Source organism: Molossus molossus, unplaced genomic scaffold, assembly GCF_014108415.1.
Source record: "Molossus molossus isolate mMolMol1 unplaced genomic scaffold, mMolMol1.p scaffold_m16_p_1, whole genome shotgun sequence".
In the NCBI taxonomy this organism is placed as follows: domain Eukaryota; kingdom Metazoa; phylum Chordata; class Mammalia; order Chiroptera; family Molossidae; genus Molossus; species Molossus molossus.
In genome coordinates this window covers 13,589,649-13,609,662 of record NW_023425344.1, presented here as the reverse complement: position 1 = coordinate 13,609,662, position 20,014 = coordinate 13,589,649, and the positions used below count along the sequence as shown (strand labels likewise).

At 41.3% G+C, this 20,014-nt stretch overlaps 1 protein-coding gene across 1 annotated transcript in view; it reads left to right on the top strand.

The window, feature by feature from the left end:
- Nucleotides 1-20,014, top strand: part of KCNIP4 (potassium voltage-gated channel interacting protein 4) — a 767,671-nt gene that overhangs the window by 731,539 nt on the left and 16,118 nt on the right. The window contains exons 3-4 of the mRNA XM_036262760.1: nt 196-265; nt 7,637-7,707. Of these exons, the coding sequence (XP_036118653.1) occupies nt 196-265; nt 7,637-7,707 (141 nt within the window). The remainder of the gene's footprint in view (nt 1-195; nt 266-7,636; nt 7,708-20,014) is intronic.

The following is a 20,014-nucleotide window of genomic DNA, read 5'->3' as shown; positions in this document are numbered from 1 at the left end:
CTGCACTTCTTTCTTTCCATGAGAACTGGGACAAGGAAAACTTTATAGTGGGCTTTTATTCTCTTTGTAATAAAGGCTGGATGGTTAACTTTCTTGGTGCAGTTTTGCATGGTAAACACTTCTCTTTTAAAAATTGTGCAAAAGTTTAGTTTTATAAACACTCTGTTCATATTGCTTCTCTACCACTTTCTCCAGGAATGCCCCAGCGGTGTTGTTAATGAAGACACCTTCAAAGAGATTTACTCACAATTCTTTCCACAGGGAGGTAAGTACAAACGAGGGCTTGTTAAAGTACTCTCAGTTACACTTATGCTTTCAGTCTTTTTTACTTTCTTTTTCCACTTGGTTGGTGCCCTTGTCTGAGGGAGGAACAATGTGGTACACACGTAGCTCTGTCTCTTGTGTATACTCTTTCTCGGTCTCTGCAAAGTAGGGGGAGCTTCAGCCTCCTCCTCGTGTTCTAGGATGTTCTCAATGGTTTTTGCTCATGAGTAGTTGTTAACTGCTCTTCCTGTGAAAGGGAGTGAAGTTGGCATTGACTGTTGGACCATTTGTTGCGATCCTGTTTGGTTAGTATCCAGGTGTTGATATTGTATACAAACACCTGGATGAACACTTATGCTTGTGTCTTCAGTTTGATTTCATCTTTCACAACATGGCTCTACATCTTCAACCATTATGTGAAAGAATTAATGTACCATATGAGTTTCAATATATCGTAAAAGTCGACCACTTACAAGTTATTGACGTGAGCTTGGTCTTCAGCTGAACACGACACGCTGTGCTCCGGGGGCTGGTGCTGGGGGCCCCAGATGCCAGCACATTCTGACGCTGATGGCCTGGACCCGTGCCTCCGAGCTGTCACGTGCATTACAGATGTCATCTGATTCTCCCGACTCTCAAAATTAGGACAGATGTAATTATCCTCCATTTACAAATGTGAACTCTGGGGCTCAGAGAAATTAAATGGCTTGCTGGGGGCCACACAGCCACTTAGTGGCAGATCTGGGTTAGGACCTAGATTCTCTGGAGCCTCGCCGGGCTTCTTTCTGCTGTTTCTCAGGTTTTCAGCGACTCTTGACTCTGACACGCCTCATCTGAGAAAAATGCCTACCACGCTAGATAGCATTTTAATTGGAAAGAAAACAGGAGAGTGAAATGATCATGGTACGTGTCAGAAATGAGTGAAGAGATGTAGTGGCCACTGGACGTTTTTCTCCTCCTTCGGTCACCCACAGGGCGACCAACTCAGATTTGTCACACAGCCCACTGTGTGCTCCGCTGGGTGTTAGGTGCTGGTAACATTAAAGGGATGAGATGTGGTCCCTGCATCCAAAGAGTGTGATAGTCCAGTGTAGCCGATGGGTAGTGTCAAAATAAAGTATAAGTGTGAGGATAAAGGTCTAAAACTAGACGATTATGGGGGCACAAGGTAGGGTAAGTAGAGCCGCTGGAGGAAAGGGAGGAGATGAAAATCCAGACAAGTTGGACCTGAGCCGAGGCAGCCACCATTTGTCAGGTGCCCAGTGTGGTCAGAGGCTGGCGTGCTTCCTCCCCGCCCCCAACAACCTAGACGTGATTCTCTCTTTTTAATAAATATGGAAACGAAGGTACAGAGAGGTCCGGCCACTTTCTATCCAAAAACTTTTGTACGCTGTCCACTGAAAAAAATCCACCATCATCTCATGCCAAAATGACTCAGTAGTCTCCAAATTCATCTCTCAGATTCCAACTGTCCTCCCCGCTTACCTGTCCTGATCCGTTCACAACACAAGCTGAGTGATCCCACCAGATCATGTCACTGTTCTGCTCCAACTTTCTGTCCCATCAGAGCAGAAGCTGTGACCTACACAGGGACCTACAGGCTGTGGTCTCTGGTCTCCTGTCCCCTCTCTGCCGTATCACTGCATCATTCACCACTCTGCCTCTCCACTCACTGAGCGCCAGCCACCCTGGCCTCCTGACTGTTCCTCCAACATGCCGTCATTGCTGCTTCTGGGCCTTTGAACTTACTGTTCCTTCTGTCTCTTCTCTCAAATATCCTTATTCCTGCCTCACCACCTTCGCTTTTATTCAAATGTTGCCCTATCTTAAAATGCCTCCCCTCAAGCATTCCCTTTCCCCTTTCCTCCTTTAGCACTCAAGGGCACCTAACAATGAATACCATAGAACCTATTTTTGTTACTTTGTCTCTTTCCCCACTAGAATGTCATGGTCAAGGGAGCAGAGGTCTTTGTCTGTTTTGATCACTGCTGTATCCCCAGGTTGTGGAACAGTGACTGACAAGTAGCAGTCTTGATGAGCACCCCGTTTAAATGACTGAAGGACGTCACCACGCAGTGGTTATAACAGTACAGTGGAATTGTTTCTGCAACAGGTTTTTGAGACTTTGCAGCACCTCCATATTAGTGGTTTCATACGAAAATTAGATTCTCTTCTGGTTTTCAGTACAGTGGGCACTGGAAAATTTAATGGGTTGAAAATCATTTTGTACGTGGATTGTCAAAATAGAGATTTTATTTAAGATGGCCTTTTAAGAGAAGTTAGTTGGAATTCAATTCTGAAAAAACATAGGGTGACGCATTATTATATGAATTTAGACATGTTGTGGGAGACAACTCGTCTACCCCCTCTTATTACTATTGGCCCACAGACAGGAGTAGATTGGTCATAGAGCTGCTAGACTGTAAGGGTCCCAGCATCTGCATTCATAAAATATTTGGACTATGATTTGATTAGCTCTTATATTTCTAAATTATTAAAATCTATGGAAATTTTAAAGAAAAATCATGTTCACTATATATTTAAGTGTCTGCCAACGTATTGATAGGCAATAATATTAAAGCCCTAGCACAAATGGAAATCTTTAGTTTTTTATTATCTCAAATGAAAGTTATTACATGCTATAAATTAGATACAGTTCCACACTGGAAATTTATCTTTATTTGAAAAATAGCATTTTGGCATTTTAAAGAACATTTGCTTAAGCACAGTCCTTCGCAAAGGATTCTTGTTACAAAATCCAAAGGGATTTGGAGAAAAATTACTTTTGTGCTCTTAAAAATTCTGATTACTCATGCTAATTGAATTCATAAATCTAAAAGTACCGGACATAAATAAAGGAAATGAAATTTTTTCAAGAATAATGACTTGCCATTTAAAAGATTACGATTGTGCATGCAAATTGTATCCTGTAGCACTCCTACAAAAGGGAAAAGACCCAAGGAAGAATGTCATCTCCAGCGGCAGGCAAATTCATGTTATGGCCAGCCTCACGCTTCTGTGAATCCATTTGGGTAGGTTGGCGATCCGAAAGCAACAGGTTTATCTCATTATGAGCAGTAACAGTGATGGCTCCATAAATCACCATGTCTCACCATTTCCTCCAGGAGGATGCTTTGTCTCATCGACAGAACCTCCTGCAATTTGTCTTGTGTCAGGCTTAATTTTCCCTGTTGCTTAGCGAGATGGTTTATGAAGCACAGCTTGTTTGGTGTTCTGGATGTCAGCACAGCTGGACTGAACAGGAGCTTCTTGTTTGTAAGGGATCAAGTCCGCCTACTCTAAAGCAAGCCAAGAGGACGTGGCTTATTGGTGCCCTTCCCTGGATCTATGACCAATCAGAACCTGTCAGTGGGCCATACTTTCTCAGCTTCACATACAGTGGAAGCCTTAACATGGACACTATTAGTTCCCTAAGCATTTTTTTTATCCTCACCCGAGGGCATTTTTCTATTTTTTGTACAGATAGAGTGGGAGGGAGAGAGAGGAAGAGAGAGAGAGAGAGAGAGAGAGAGAGAAACATCGACGTGAAGGGACACATCGAGTGGCTGCCACCCACACGACCAACCAGGGCCGGGGACAAACTGCAACCAAGGTACGTGCCCTTAGCGGGAACTGAACCAGGGTCTCTCCGGACCGCAGGCCAACGCTCTAACCGCTGAGCCAAACTGGCCAGGGCTCCCTAAGCATTTTTAAAGCTCATGAAAATTGCAGTTTCCTGGGCTACTCCTGCTTACATTGTAAGAATTTTGCACTTACTTTGACTGAGGCACCCTGTAAACAGCTATTGAAGGAATGAATGAGTGAGCTAGAGTAAAAAATATTCTAAATCAACAAGCATCAAGCAGCCAGTATGTTTAACACACTTGAGGCACTTAGATATGTCAGGACCAAGACGTATTACTTCAATGGTTTATTTCTCTGGGCCTCAGGCTGTTTCTCTGTGAAATGGGGAAAAATATTTTTATAAAATGTGAAACAAAGCATCCTCAGTTTTTTTCTACTCCAGTGACCTTTATTTCTAAGAGTTGGTATTGAGATGTCTTGATTTTATTACAGGCTCTACAATTAACTAACTAGGTGACCTCAGCTAAGCCACTAAAAGTACCTGCAATTACTATTCACTTTTGTTAAACATACCTGAATTGCTAAATGATATCCAGGATCCCTTCCTATCCTAAGAACCCATAAGTTTGGTCCTCCACCTGTAAAATTTCAACCTCACAAGTAAAAGATAAGGAACTGAAGCAATGTCAGCATATCGAACTCAGAAACTATTTTTGCTCTATGTAAGGAAATGTGAACAGCCAGTCATATGAGGAGAAGAGAGATTACTGTCATATCTTTTGAGCCTTGAACTGTACTGAAATCTAAAATCCAGCATATCAATTATTCATTCTTTTGGCAAATATTCACTGAGTATCTAGGAATAACGCCGTCAGTGGGACGCAGACCATAGTTCTTGTGGATAGTTTTCCTTTTCTTCATGTGTTCACCTCTCTGCCCAGCCAGATACTTCCAGCGCCTCGGCTCCTGCCTCTTGCCCAGTGAGAGTGAGTAACACCACTCTCCTTCCTTAGACGCTTTGGTGTCTCCAAACACCAACACTGGCCTTCCAGAAGTGCAGACTCCACCGGAAACCTCGATGCCTTTCCTGACACAATTTCACTAGCCTATTGAGCATGAAGTTCTATCAGGTTGGAACAGCAGTCATTTAAACATACACTAGAGGATACAAACACAGGAACCTTTTCAGGTGAAAATATAATACATCTGTAAAAAAAAAAAAATTGGTCACATATCTTTAAGGTAGTTGAGATAAAGGTGGCTTGTCTATGAAAGAAGAAGAATACCTAATATTTATTGAACACTTAATATGTGCCTAGGACTGTTCTAAGCACTCTGCATATAGTATCTCATTTAATCTTTTCACAATGACTCTATGAAGTACGTATTGTTATCATTTTACAGGGAACCGAGTCACAGGTGAAAAAAACCTGTCCAAGGTCACGTAGTTACTATTTGGTAGAGCTGAGATTCAAGTTCAGGCAGTGTAGCTTCACTACACTATGAACACCTGCTCTCCGAGGCTGGAGAACGGGTTTAACGTCCAGGAGAATCGGCAAGGTGCATGCAGAAGAACAAGCCCTCTGAGCCACGTTAGGGCAAACCTTCAAGTATATGTCCCACATGTCAAGCTTTAAGGCTAGAGCAGCTCCCTTGGAGGAGAACAGGAATTATTCATATTTGTTAAACAGTACAAAATTCTCAGCGTCATGTGTTCTGAGCCATCGTGGGTTCTGCCTGCTGTAAGGTAAAGGCATTCACCCTGATTGTATAAATAGGGTGACAAGAGACCTGCTTAATGAAGCTCATTATCAAACATGCAAAATCTCTTCTTTTTTTCCCTCCCTGAAAATAAGTTAAACATATCAGCTGAATCTCCATGGGGCACTAAATCATTCCAGAACTGTGTAAGAGCAAAACAACTTTGCGAATAAAATAGGCTGTCAGTTCTTGATGAACTAGTAATGGAACTTCCCAACAATGGCACTAAGTTGGTTGCAATTAATCTCTGGTCCCATATTCAAGGATGTCTTCCTGCAAGCCATCAATTCCTAATGGATATCCACTGTAGAAAGAATGGCTTTGCATATTATTTAGACCCAATTGTAGCATCTATTTAGTTCATTGGAAACTGTTAATAATGCATATGTTTAAATATAAGCAATTCTTTGTATCATATTTAAAGGTAAGAGGTGAAAATAAAATGCCACCATCATTTCAAGAAACTGAGTGTACAGTCCACCTGGTGAAATATATGGTCTTCGTTATCATTAACCACAGGGATAAAGCATTCAGGAAAAATACTTCCTAAGTAGTCATGGTGCTTGAGAGCTGGGAAGGAAGATTGTACGACCTCTGACATCCCTTATTTGGGGAGGACAATTCTCTACTGTAGCTACTATGACTTAGTTTTTTGACAGCCTTTGAAAAGATATTCATAAAGTAAAGGGGGAATAGAAGTTTTGTTAAAATCACCCTCCCAAAATAAAGGTTAAACATTATAAAGCAGAAATGGATTTTCAACAGAAAAGTCCAGAACCAATGAGCTAAAAGGTTACAGTATTTTGTTACCATAAAAAAGGTTAAGGTAAAAGGCTAAAACCCATGAGATGGAACATTTTAAATAATCAAGTAGATTTGGTCTAGTCAAGCACAGAAGCACTTAAAAATGAAAACTTTGCAGAAAGAAAATAAAACAGGAAGAAAAAATACATACTTTTAAAATAAAAATGCACAAAGCTCAGAGATTGGGGAGACAAAGGAGAAACAGAAGAGGAAGGAAGAATTAGAGGGGGAAAAACGTACTAAGAGAAGTGTTGGATTTCAGAGTAGTTTATTGTCATTGGGCAGCATCATAAAACATTGGGGACAGAGAGCCTTCTACAATAGTCTACCACAGCCTGGCCGGTGTGGCTCAGTGGTTGATCACCTACCCTGCCCAGGTTATGGGTCTGATCCCCAGTGGGCGGCATGCAGGAGGCGGCCAATCAATGTTCTCTCTCATCGATGTTTCTATTTCTCTCTCCCTCTCCCTAACTCTCTCTCTAAGATCAATTAAGAAAAATTATTAAAAATAAATAAAAATAAAACAGTCTACCATTATTCAGAGCCTGGAATCCCACCCAGGGCCCAGGCAGGGGAGGGGCTTCCTGCTGTGTGCAACCAGGGACCTTTAAGGCCACTTCCAACAAGGGGACAGACACTTCCCAAGTCACTGCTGTCTCAACATTACTGGCTATGGGCTAGCCTGAATTTTTAGTCAGACAAACCCAAGTTATGTCCCAATCTACTCCTCATTGACTGTGTGACTTCAGGCAAGTTTCTCAACCTCTCTGAGTCTCAATAGCTTATCTCAGTTATAAAATTGATGAATGACACTAAAGTAGCAATTCATCGGTGTCTCATTTTTATTATTTTATTATTTTACGTCTAGAGCTAGCTCCTGCCAAGCACTAAGTAAGTTTCAGATGGGTCTCCCTTAATCCGCCCACCCACCTATGGTTCTGGTACTCATCAGAGTCAGTAACATCACCCAAGACTCCCATGTGTTCAGAGCACTTCCAGCCAGAAAGTTACAGAGATGTCTGTCATCAATGGCCTCCTGTGAATCTCAAGTTACAATCCTGCTGAACGTAGGTGGGCAGCTGGGAAGAACCCTCACATCAGAGGAGATACAGTACATTTTCCTGATGGATTTGGACTTGGACTTGGATTTGGACATGCTGTACAGTTCCTACATAGGATATTGAAACGCTGACTTAATGATACTCTCTTTTCAACATTTCAGACTCTACAACGTATGCACATTTTCTGTTCAATGCATTTGACACAGACCATAATGGAGCTGTGAGTTTTGAGGTAAGTCTTAGACTTTTTCTTTAATGTGACTTGACTTTGGACACTGCAAGAGATTTAGTCTTTTTAGTTGGAAAATGTGAGCTTGATTTATTTATTTATTGCTTTTTGAGACTTTTATTCTATTATTGTTGTTGCTGCTGTAAGAATGCTCAACATGAGATCTACCCTCTTAACAAATATTTAAGTGTACAATGTAGTATTGTTGACTACAAGCACAATGTTGGACAACAGGTCTTTGGAGCTTAGTGATCTTGCTTGACTGAAATGTTTTATTCCCATTGATGAGTAAGTCCCCATTTCCCCCACCCCACAGCCTCTGCCAATCAACATTCCACTTTTAGATTCTATGAATTTGACTATTTTAGATATTTAGTATAAGTGGAATCATGCAGTGTTTGTGTTTCTGTGATGGCTTATTTCCTTTAACATGATGTCTTCAAGCTTCATCCATGCTGTTGCATCTTGCAGAATTTCCTTTTTCTTTTTAGGGATGAATAGTATTCCATTGAATATATATACTACGTTTTCTTTATCCATTCATTCATCTGTGGACATTTAATTGTTTCCACATCTTGGCTAATGTGAGTGGAGCTGCAATGAATGTGAGAGGGCTAATGTGTCTTTCAGATCCTGACTTCAGTTCTTTTGGATAAATATTAGTAAGTGGGACAGCTGGATGACATGGTAGTTTTTAATCATTTTGAAGACCCTTCATACTGTTTTTCATAATGGCTGCACCATTTGGCATTCCTACCAGTAGTGTGCAAGTTTCCCAAATCCTTCATGTCCTCATCAATATATATCATCTTTCAGATTTTGTTTCATTAGTTTTGATTGATTTTTAGAGAGAGAGGAAGGGAGAGGGAGAGAGAGAAACATCAATTGGCTGCCTCCTGCACACCCCCTATCAGGGATCAAGCCCAAAACCCGGCATGTGCCCTGACTGAGAATCAAATCTTCAACTTCTTGGTGCATGGGATGGCGCTCAACCAACTGAACCACATCAGTTGGGCCATCTTTCAGTTTTTTCATCCTGATAGGTGTAATGAGACATATTATTATGGTTTTTATTTGCATTTCACTAATGACTAGTGACGCTGAACATTTTTTAATATTTGTTTCTCTTCTTCAGGGAAATAAATGCTTGTTCGAGTCCTCAGCTCATTTTTAAAATTGGGTTACTAGATTTTTTTTTTTTTTTTTTTTTTACTATTGCATTATAGGAGTTTCTTATATATTTTGGAGATAACCCCTTATCAGATATATGGTTTTTAAATATTTTATCCTGTTCTATACGTTGCCTTTTTACTTTGTCATCTTTGTTGTTGAAGCCTTTTTAGTTCAATATAATCCAACTTGTTTATTTTGTTGTTGTTGTTGCCTGTCCTTTGGGTATCATATCCATGAAATCATTGCCAAGGCCAATGTCATAAAGTTTTCCCCAAATTTTGCTTAGAGTTTTATAGTTTCAGATCTTAATCTATTTTAAATAATAATTGTGCATAGTGTAAGGTAAGAACCCAATTTTATTCTTTTGGGTGTGTATATCCATTTTTTTTCTAACACCATTTGTTGAAGAGACTATTCTTTTCCTTTCCCCATCATGTATCCTTGGTTCCCTGGTCAAAGATCAGTTGACTGTATGCAAGGATACATTTCTGAGCTCCCTATTCTGTTCCATTGGTCTGTATGTCTGTCTTTATGCCAGTACCATAGTGTTTTGATTACTATAACTTTTCAATATATTTTTAAATCAGAATGTGTGATGCCTCCAGCTTTGTTATCTTTTTCAGGATTTATTTGGATATTTATGGTCTTTTGTGATTCCATATGACTGTAGCTTTTTTTTCTACATTTTATTAAAAACAAAACAAAACAACAACAACAAAAAAACACTAGCCCTGGCTGGTTTGGCTCAGCAGTTAGAGTGTCGGCTTGCAGACCAGAGGGTCCTGGGTTCAGTTCCCGCTAGGGGCATGTACCTTGGTTGCAGTTTGTCCCCAGCTCTGGTTGGGCTTGTGTGGGTGGCAACTACTCGATGTGTCTCTCTCATGTCAATGTTTCTTCTCTCTCTTCCCCCCTCTCTCCCTTCTGCTCTATCTGAAGATAAATGCAAAAAACAAACAAACAAACAACCACTATTGGGATTTGATACAGATTGCATTAATCTTCAGATAGCTTTGTATAGTATCGACAATTTAACAATATTAAGTCTTCTAATCCATGAACTTTCCATTTTTCTAATCTAATTTCTTTCATCAGTGTTTTCTAGATTTTGATATAAAAGTCTTTCACCTCCTTAATTACATTTGTTTCTAAGTATTTTATTCTATCCTTTGTGTTTTCCTAATTTCCTTTTAGATAATTCATTGTTGGTACATAGAAATGCAACTGATTTTTGTGTATTGATTTTGTATCTTGCAACTTCACTGAATTTATTCACTATTTCTAGCAGTATTTTAGGATTATCTGCATATAAGATCATGTCATCAGATTTCTTTTTCTATGTTGAATAGAAGTGGCAAGAGTGGGCAACCTTGTCTTGCTCCTAATCTTAGAGGGAACCCTTTCAGTTTTTTACCCTTTCAGTTCTGCATGATGTTAGCTGTGGACTTTTTATATATGGTCTTTATTACATTGGGGTACTTTCTTCCTCTTCCTAGTTTGATGTGAGTTTTTATTATGATGTGTGTTGAACTTTGTCAAAGGTTTTTCTGCATCTATTGGGATAAACAGGTAGTTTTTATCCTTTACTCTATTCATGTGGCATGTGACATTTATTGATTTTCATATGTCGAACCATCTTTTCATCCCAGGGATAAATCATGCTTGGTCATGGTGTATGGTCCTTTTAATGTGCTATTGGGTTTGGTTTGCTAGTATTTGTTTGAGAATTTTACATCCATATTTTCAGGAATATTGGCCTGTGGTCCTCTTTTCCTGTGATGCCTTTGTCTGGCTGTAGTGCCAGGGAAATGCTGGCCTTATAAAGGAATTTGGAAGTGTTCCTTACTCATCAGCTTTCTTTGGAAGAATTTAAAAAGGATTGTTGTTAGTTCTTTAAATGTTTGGCAGAAATCACCAAAGAAGCCATCTGGTTCTGAGCTTTTCCTTGTTTGTAATTTTTATTAGTGATTCAATCTCCTAGTTACAGGCCTGTGCAGATTTCTTTTTTTCTTCATGATTCAGTCTTATAAGTTGTATGTTTCTAGAAATTTGCCTATTTTTTCTAGGTTAACCAGTCTGTTGGCATAGAGTTGTTCCTAGTAGTCTCTTATAAATCTTATTTCTGCAGCATCGATTGTAATAGTTCCTCTTTTGCTTCTGGATTATTTATTTATTTATTTATTTATTTATTTATTTATGTCTTCTATTTTTGTTCTTAGTCTAGCTAAAGGTTTGTCAATTTTGTTTGTCTTTTCAAAATACCAACTCTTAGTTTCATCAATTTTTTTTTTCCAATTGTCTATTTTTTACATTTCTGCTCTGGTCTTTCTTATTTTCTTTCTTCTGCTAATTTTAGCTTAGTTTGTTCTTTTGCTATCACCTTGAAGTCTAAAGTTACATTGTTTATTTGAGATACGTCTTCCTTTTTCATGTTGGCATTTATTGCTATAAAATTCCCTCCTAGTACTTCTTGATAAGTTTTGAGCACACACACCACACAAGCATGGATTCTTCCCATCATCGTATTGTCACGGAGCTGTCCTTATCTTTCAAAACAAGTACAAATTACAACACACATTTAGTTTGCTGTCTAATATTATATATCTCTTTGTACAAGGAAAGTACATTTCCCCAATTACATGACAATATTCCCAGGAAGCAAACAATTTAACTAACCTTTAGGGCATCTACTATGGGTCAATAACTGTGCTAGGCCTTGGAAATATAATGCTGAGAGTCAGAATCTTGCTTTCTAAGGCTCAGAAAGTGGGGGAGACAAGAAAGAAATTCAATATAAAAAAATGCTATATTCACCAGCCTGACAATTTTACAAGGAGATCCCTTTTCAAATTATGTACTTTAAATGACTTGTATTTAATTTTGTTTATAAAATGCTATATATAAGTATCAATAGGATGAAATATATTTTAGATAGTCATATAGCTAAATATATCTAATATTTTACATATTTTACTATATATTTATTATATATTTTATTTATTATCATATATTAAATATGTTATTTTATATTTATTACATTTATTTATTTGTGTTATACATTATTTATATATATATTTAACTATGTGAATGTCTAGGACATATTTACATATTTCATACTACTAATGTTTATATGTAGTGTTTCATGAACAAAATTGCATGATATATACATCATGATACATACATATATATATATATATATATATATATGTATATATATATTTTAATCCTCACCTGAGGATATTTTTCTATTTATCTTTGGATAGAGTGGGAGGGGGAGAGAGAGAGAAACATTGATGTGATAGAGACACGTCTACTGGCTGCCTTCCACATGACCTGACCAGGGCCAGGGACGAACTGTAACCAAGTATGTGCCCTTGACCGGAATTGAACCCATGACTCTTTGGTCCACAGGTCGATGTTCTAACTGCTGACCAAACTGGCCAGGGCTCATGCTCCATGTTTATAGTGATGGCATTCATATGGCACATAGCATGTCATAGATAGTAATAGATTTAAATATAAATGTTGAGAGAATAAAGCAAACACTAACTGTGCTCAACAGTGTAGACTGTTGCCTTTTGTTTTTGTAGCAGAACCTGTGGGTAGAACGTCGCACTCATCCATTTCCTCACATTCTGAATGGCTGCACCGGTCTCTAGGGAATAAAATGATCCACTGCTTCACTTTGTAATTAATTCTGTTTTTCTCTTTAATGCGCGTCTGATATTGTGATTTATAAGAAATACATTTTTGGTCCTAGTCCTCAGTCTCTGGAACAGAACTGAAGGTGTCTTTTGTTATGTTAATGTGGTTACTTTTTGACCCAGGTAAGGATGAGGGATGGCTGCCCCAAATCCCAACCATGTGATTAGAGGATTAAAACTTTCAGCCCCACCCCCGACCTGTGTGTGTGTTTGGGGGGGGAGGGTGCTACAGGTTGAATTCCATCACCAAGGGCATGACTTAATCAATCATGTCTCCCTAATGAAGCCTCCATAGAAACCCAATAGGGAAGGGTTCAGAGACCTTCCAGGCCGGTGAGCAGGGAGACTTGGTGAGTGCTGGGCTGGGAAAGGTTATGCCGACCCTCCCCACACACCTTGCCCAAAGTATCTCTTCCACCCCAACGTGCCTGCAGCGTATCCTTTTATAATAAACTGGCAATCTAGTAAGTGAAGTGTCTCTCTGAGTTCTGTGAGCTGGTCCAGCAAAGGAATGGAACCCAAGGAGGGGTCTGTTGGCATCTGCCATCTGCAGCCCATCAGTCAGAAGCACATGTGACACCCTGGAACTGTGACTGGCATCTAGCGTGTGTGTGCAGGCAGTCTGGTAGGACTGAACCTTTAACCGGTGGGATGGCTCTACCTCCAGGTAGAAAATGTCATAAGAGAGGTGAATTGCAGGACCCCCAGCTGGTGTTACAGAATAGCTTGGTGGTGTGGGAAGTCCACACACACACACACACACACACACACACACACACACTGGAATTGGGTTCAAAGTTGTTAATATGTATAATGGAAACAAGGTAATTTGGGGGTAGGCCTTACACCTGAGCAGAAATGTCAGTGAACGTCAAGATAAAGGAAAAGCGGATGATGGAGAGGTGCGGGCGAGGGAAGGCTGCAGGGGGCTGTATCGGGGGAGCCTGCCGGTGAACTTGAACCAGGTCTGAAGGACAAGTAGGAGCTGGGGAGGAGAGTCGGGGCTCAGGATGGGAAGCAGCAGGGAGGAAGGCAGAGGCGGAGCAGACGCAGTAGGGCCTGAGGATGAAGAGAAAGCATTTGTGAATCACTTAGAAGACAATACAAACGCGAGAGCTGACAGGGAGGCTGGCGAAGGCAGACTCCCATCCTGACCCTCTGAGGCTGGTGCTGAAGGGGCGGGACTATGTTGCAGAAGGTGAGGCATCCCTGCGGAATTGTCCCCGGGGAAGTGAAGGTATCAGGGCGATGTTTCTAGAAACTAGAAGTGCATTTATGGTAGTTCCCAGCCTCATTCTTGGGGCAATACGTTTGAAGACCCTCAGTGGATGCCTGAAACTGGAGCTAGTACCAAGCCCTATATGTACTACGTTTTTTCCTATACATTCAGATATGATAATGTTTAATTCATAAATTAGGCATAGTAAGAGACTAACAACAACAATTATAAACAATTATAAAGATATACTTTAATAAAAGTTACATAAATGGCTTTGGGGCGATTATTAAATAACAATAAGAGTGACTTGAACACAGCACTGTGATGCTGTGACAGTCGATCTGATAACCTAGACTGTGACTAAGTGACCAAGGAGTGGGGAGCACCGACAGCCAGCAGACGCCCCAGACACGTGGAGCAGTACATGTCGAGATTTCAGCATACTACTCCAAATGGCTCATGATTTAAAAAACAAATCGTTAATTCCTGGAACTTTTTATTTAATAGTTTTGGGCTGTGGTTGATCATGGGGAAAAAAAAAAAAAAAAAACAAGGAAAACAAAACCATGGACAAGGGGGACTACTGTAAAGCTACTTGCTCCAAGAGTCCGGACAGGAGTTGATGAAAACCTGAACTACAGTTAGGGCCTCTGGAGATGCAAAGGAGGAGACACGATCAGGGGATACTAAAATCAGTAGAATTCTATTTCAACACAGCCTGTTACATGTAGCAGGTGCAGTTGATTCACACATGGCCTGGAAGCAAGGGCTTGGTGAGGTCAGGATGGAAGAAGAAAGGTGCCACCGCTGAGTGTCCCTCAGTCGGTGGCCGCGGGGGCACAGGCACCAGGGCTGAAAAGCGCCTCCTCCTGTGTGGGAGGTTCTCATGCAGGCGGAAGGCTCCTAAGATGAAGAATCTGGGCCAGGCATTTCAGCCTGTCCTCTCACATACCCGAACCAAGAAATATGAAGGCGAGAAGCGGGGAAGCCGACGGAGGCTGATCAGGAGGTGCGGACCAGGAAGACTGCGGGCTCAAGGTCAGGGCAGTGGGCTTTGCCCCCGGCGTGGCAGCAGCAGTTACTGAGAAGGTCAAGGTACCAGGGCCCCACTGATGGCAGCCCACAATCACCCCGTGGTAATGGTGTACTAGTGTTTGCTGCACTTGACCCCCAAGATTAATTCCAGCACAGCCTTTGTGCCCCGTACGACAGGAGTCGGTTCCCAGCTGGCCCGACAAACGTTGTCGATGCAGAGAATGCGTAAGGCGAACTAGTGACTTCATTCCTTGAAATTACTTCTGGGACAGAAACGTGCCATCGGTTACCTATAGCACATTGTATCTAATTTCACATGTACATTCAGTCTGGTGTGAATGACATGGGACCACGCAGAGCACCTGCTGCTACACTATTTGTGTAGAATGCTGGCAATCATGATGAATGTGGATTGTAATTGGAAAATGAGTTGTGATGGCTAGATACCATAAGTATGCTGGTAAATGTCTTTCTTTTAAAGGCAAACTAATGGCTAAATGAATAAATGTTATATTAAAATCAAATTTACCACTAGGCTATTGTAGTTATTTTTCTAAAATGATTAGTTACCTGGAAAGTTTCTAGAAAACAGAAGTTAGGCAATGAACGTAGTTAGCGTAGTAATCACATCCTGAGAGGTACGGCGGAGACCGTTCTGACTCCACAATAAAGGGAAATTGACTTTTCTACGTAATTTGCTTGAAGCCGAAGGGCAGAGTGAAGGAAGCAGGAGGGACCGATCCACCTATGACGGGACCTAAACCCTCCTTTGCTCCCAAGTGGCTGAGAGACCCTGGGCTGAGTATGTGAACACTTGGGGCCTCAGCATTCAGATCTGTGACCCTGCAGCACGCAAAGCTACCTCCCAGGGCCATGTACGAATGAACAAGTAATAATGTCAGTTGAGGGCGTGGCTCAGTACCCGGCACCAAACACATGCTCAATATTCATTAGACATTGACCATAGCAGTTATTACATGGGACATGTTTCTAACAAAGCCAGGGAATGATGACATTGGTCATCTTAATAAACAGCAATCTCATATCATTGAACGTATCGAGCAAAAGCTCGGGGATTGCTCTGTCTGCGATGCTATGAAAGATAGTTCTGCATCTGATTATATAATTCATATATAAGATTTATTGTGTGTCAGTCACTGCACTATGTGTTTAAAAATAACATTAACGTTTTTTCAAAAATATCTGGTGGCAGGCAGGACCGGAGAGAGGGTGAGTGCGTGAGAGAGTGAGTGACCGTGAGAAAGTGTGAGTGGACGTGAAGGTGGATGAACAAACCCCAGCAGTGCAGAGCCGCGGAGCAGAAGGTCCCTGTGCTGTGGACAGAGCAGCCGGCTACCTCGGTAAGCGGCCCTTCAGGGCACTTCTCCCTGTGCCGCAGGGAGGTCCCAGCATTTTGGAAGATCCCAGGGTCTTCCCTGGGAGGAGGCAGTGGGAGCAGCTAGGGCCCAGCAACCTGAGCCCACCAGTGCACCTGGCACCATCGGATCAGTGGACACCCTGTGTCAACACAGACCAGTGCACAGCAGTGGAGCTGTCAAGGTGCTGGTTCCAGAAACCGCAAACAGCGATGGGCTGGGAGCACAGCACCATCCCCCACAGTAGCAGACTGATCAGAGTTGAGATATACCCCCAGCAACAGAGGCTGGGGAGCAGATATCCAACCCCAGGCAACCGAAGCACAGACCAGCAGCAGAGAATCATCCCCCAAAACTACAGCAAAGGCTGAGTAGGAGCTGAGCCCCACTGGGCAGCAGCACTCCCCAGCCACCAGCAGTAGGATGGGGGCTCCATAGGGCCCTGTGCAACACAGCTGCCCACAAGAGTGGTGGGAAGCCGGGGATCTAGAGGGACCTGTGCAACCCAGCGGCCCACAAGAGCAGTGCAGAGCTGAGGATTCAGAGGGACCTGTGCAACCCAGCGGCCCAAGGTATGGGCAGAGGGACTGTGGCTCCAGCAGGGCCTGAGCAATACAGCTCCACATGCACCAGCTTCAGAGGGACCCATGTGAACTAGCAGCAGCACCTACCAGGACACACCAATACCAGCCCCCAGGAGTCATCCTCCAGGATCCATAGTAGGCAAGTGGCCACATGCAACAGAACAGTCTGGGAGGCACAGTAGCCTTATTTGATATACAGTGAGCTGCCTACACATCCAAACATCCTTCACCAGGTATAGAGCTACCAGATGGCTAAAATGGGGAGCAAACAAACAACACCCAAAGGAAAGATAAAGAGGAATCACTGGAAAAGGAATTACAGGAAATGGAAGAAAGCGATTTGTCAGATAAAGAATTCAAATCAATGATTTTAAGGGTGCTCAAACAATTTGGTGAGAAATACAAGCAACTTAATAAGAATTATGAAAAGCTCACTGGGAACTACTTCAGCTTTAAAAAAGAGGTAGAAGCTACACATAAAGAAGTAGAAGCTAAGGATAAAAATCAAGAGGAAATAAAGAATGACATAGCTGTTATGAAAAATACCTTAGAAGGGTTCAATAGTAGCCCTGGCCAGTTTGGCTCAGCGGTTAGAGCGTTGACCTGTGGTCCAGAGAGACCCGGGTTCGGTTCCCGCTAAGGGCACGTACTTCAGTTGCAGTTTGTCCCCGGCCCTGGTTGGTCGTGTGGGTGGCAGCCGCTCGATGTGTCCCTTCAAGTCGATGTTTCTCTCTTTCTCTCTCTTCCTTTCTCTCCCTCCCACTCTATCTGTACAAAAAATGGAAAAATATCCTCGGGTGAGGATTAAAAAAAAAAAAAAAGAAGGGTTCAATAATAGATTAGAAGAAGCTGAAGATAGAATCAGCGACTTAGAAGACAAGGTAGAGAAAAACACCCAAATAGAGCAGCAAATGGAAAAAAAAGTTTAAAAAGCAAGAGGAGAGTTTAAAGGAGCTGTGGGACAATACAAAATGTAACAACATTCACATTATAGGGGTACGGCAAGGAGAAGAATCAGAGAAAGGAATAGAGAAACTGTTTGAAGAAATAATGACAGAAAACTTCCCTAAACTGGTGAAGGAAATAGTCACACAAGTCCAGGAAACACAGAGAGTCCCAAGCAAGATGAACCTCAGAAGACCCACAGCTAGACACATCATAATAAAAATAGCAAACATTAAAGACAAAGAAAGAATCTTTTAAAAAGCAAGAGAGAGACAGAAAGTTACCTACAAGGGAGCTCTCATTAGACTGTCAGCTAATTTCTCAATAGAAACGATGCAGGCCAGAAGGGAGTAGCATGAAGTGTACAAAGTAATGCAAGGCAAGACTATTCTATCCAGCAAGGCTATCATCCAAAATTGAAGGCGAAATAAAGAGATTCACGGATTTAAAAAAAATTAAAATAAAATAAAGCTAAAGGAATTTACCACCACCAAACCAGCACTGCAAGAAATGCTGAAGGGACTGTTGTAAGAAGGAGAAGGAGAAGGAGAAGGAGAAGGAGAAGGAGAAGGAGAAGGAGAAGGAGAAGGAGAAGGAGAAGGAGAAGGAGAAGGAGAAGGAGAAGGAGAAAAGGAGGAGGAGGAGAAGGAGGAGGAGGAGGAGGAGGAGGAGGAGGAGGAGGAGGAGGAGGAGGAGGAGGAGAAGGAGAAGAAGAAGAAGAAGAAGAAGAAGAAGAAGAAGAAGAAGAAGAAGAAGAAGAAGAAAGAGAGAGAGAGAGAGAGAGAGAGAGAGAAACAAAAGCATAAAATTAAAATGGCAACTAATAACTATCTATCAATAATTACCTTAAATGTAAATGGCTTAAATGCTCCAATCAAAAGACATAGGGTAGCTGATTGGATAAGAAAACACTACAGGCCTACCTTAAAAAAAACAAGAAAAATTTCTAATTGAATTTCTAACCCTACAACTTAAAGAACTGGGCAAAAAGAAAAACCCAGAGCTAGTAGGAGGAAGGAAATGGTAAAGGTCAGAGCAAAAATAAATGACCTAGAGATCAAAAAAACAATTCAAAAGATCAATGAAATAAAAAGTTGGTTCTTTGAAAAGATAAACAAGATTGATGGACCTTTAGCCAGACTCACCAAGAAACAAAAAGAGAGAAACCAAATAAACAAAATCAGAAACGAAAGAGAAGTAACAACTGACACCACAGAAGTACAAAGGATCATCAAGACATACTATGAACAATTATATGCCAACAAGTTGGACAATCTAGGAGAAATGGACAAATTTCTAGAAAATCACAGCCTCCCAAAACTGAACCAAGAAGAAATAGAAAACTTGAACAGACCAATAACAACAAAGGAAATTGATGATGTAATAAAGATACTCCCAGCAAACAAAAGCCCAGGCCCCGATGGCTTCACAGAGGAGTTTTACCAAATATTCAAAGAAGATCTAATACCCATTCTCCTCAAACTATTCCAAAAAATCCAAAATGAAAGGACACTTCCAAACTCATTTATGAGACCAGCATAATCCTAATTCCAAAACCAGATAAAGACACTACAAAGAAAAAAAACTATAGGTCAACATCTCTGATAAACACAGATGCCAAAATCCTTAACAAAATATTAGCAAATCAGATCCAGCAATACATCAAAAACATTATTCATCATGACCAAGTAGGATTCATCCCAGGCATGCAAGGATGGTACAATATTTGCAAATCAATAAATGTGATACACCACATAAACAAAATGAAAGATAAAAACCATATGATCATATCAATAGACACTGAAAGAGCATTCAACAAAATCCAGCACCCATTGAGTATGATGTTGGCTGTATATAGATCTCCAGCCTGACCTGACATTTACAGAGCCAGCTGAGTTTTCATTCAGAGTCTTGCAGAGTCAGAAAGGTAAAGCTGTGCACACTCTCTCTATGTTTGATATCTCCAGCAGGGTCTGCAGCATGCTACAATCAAATGGATGATATTTGTGCAAATGATCAATGTGGCAGAGACTGCTACTGATTACCAATATCCATGTGTTCCACTCTGTGATCATAAGACTAGGCCATAATTCCAGCCTGTCCTGCAGTTATGTGGGGCCATAACTGAGTTTTAACCTGGGGGTATAAGTGAAAGTAATGATATCTACTCCCTCTCTCTTTCCCTCTGTGGAGACTGTGAGGTCCCATATTTCAGTTAGCTTTGCAACAAAGTGGAAGGATCCTGGATCTCTGAATGACTGCATGGAAGAGAGCCTC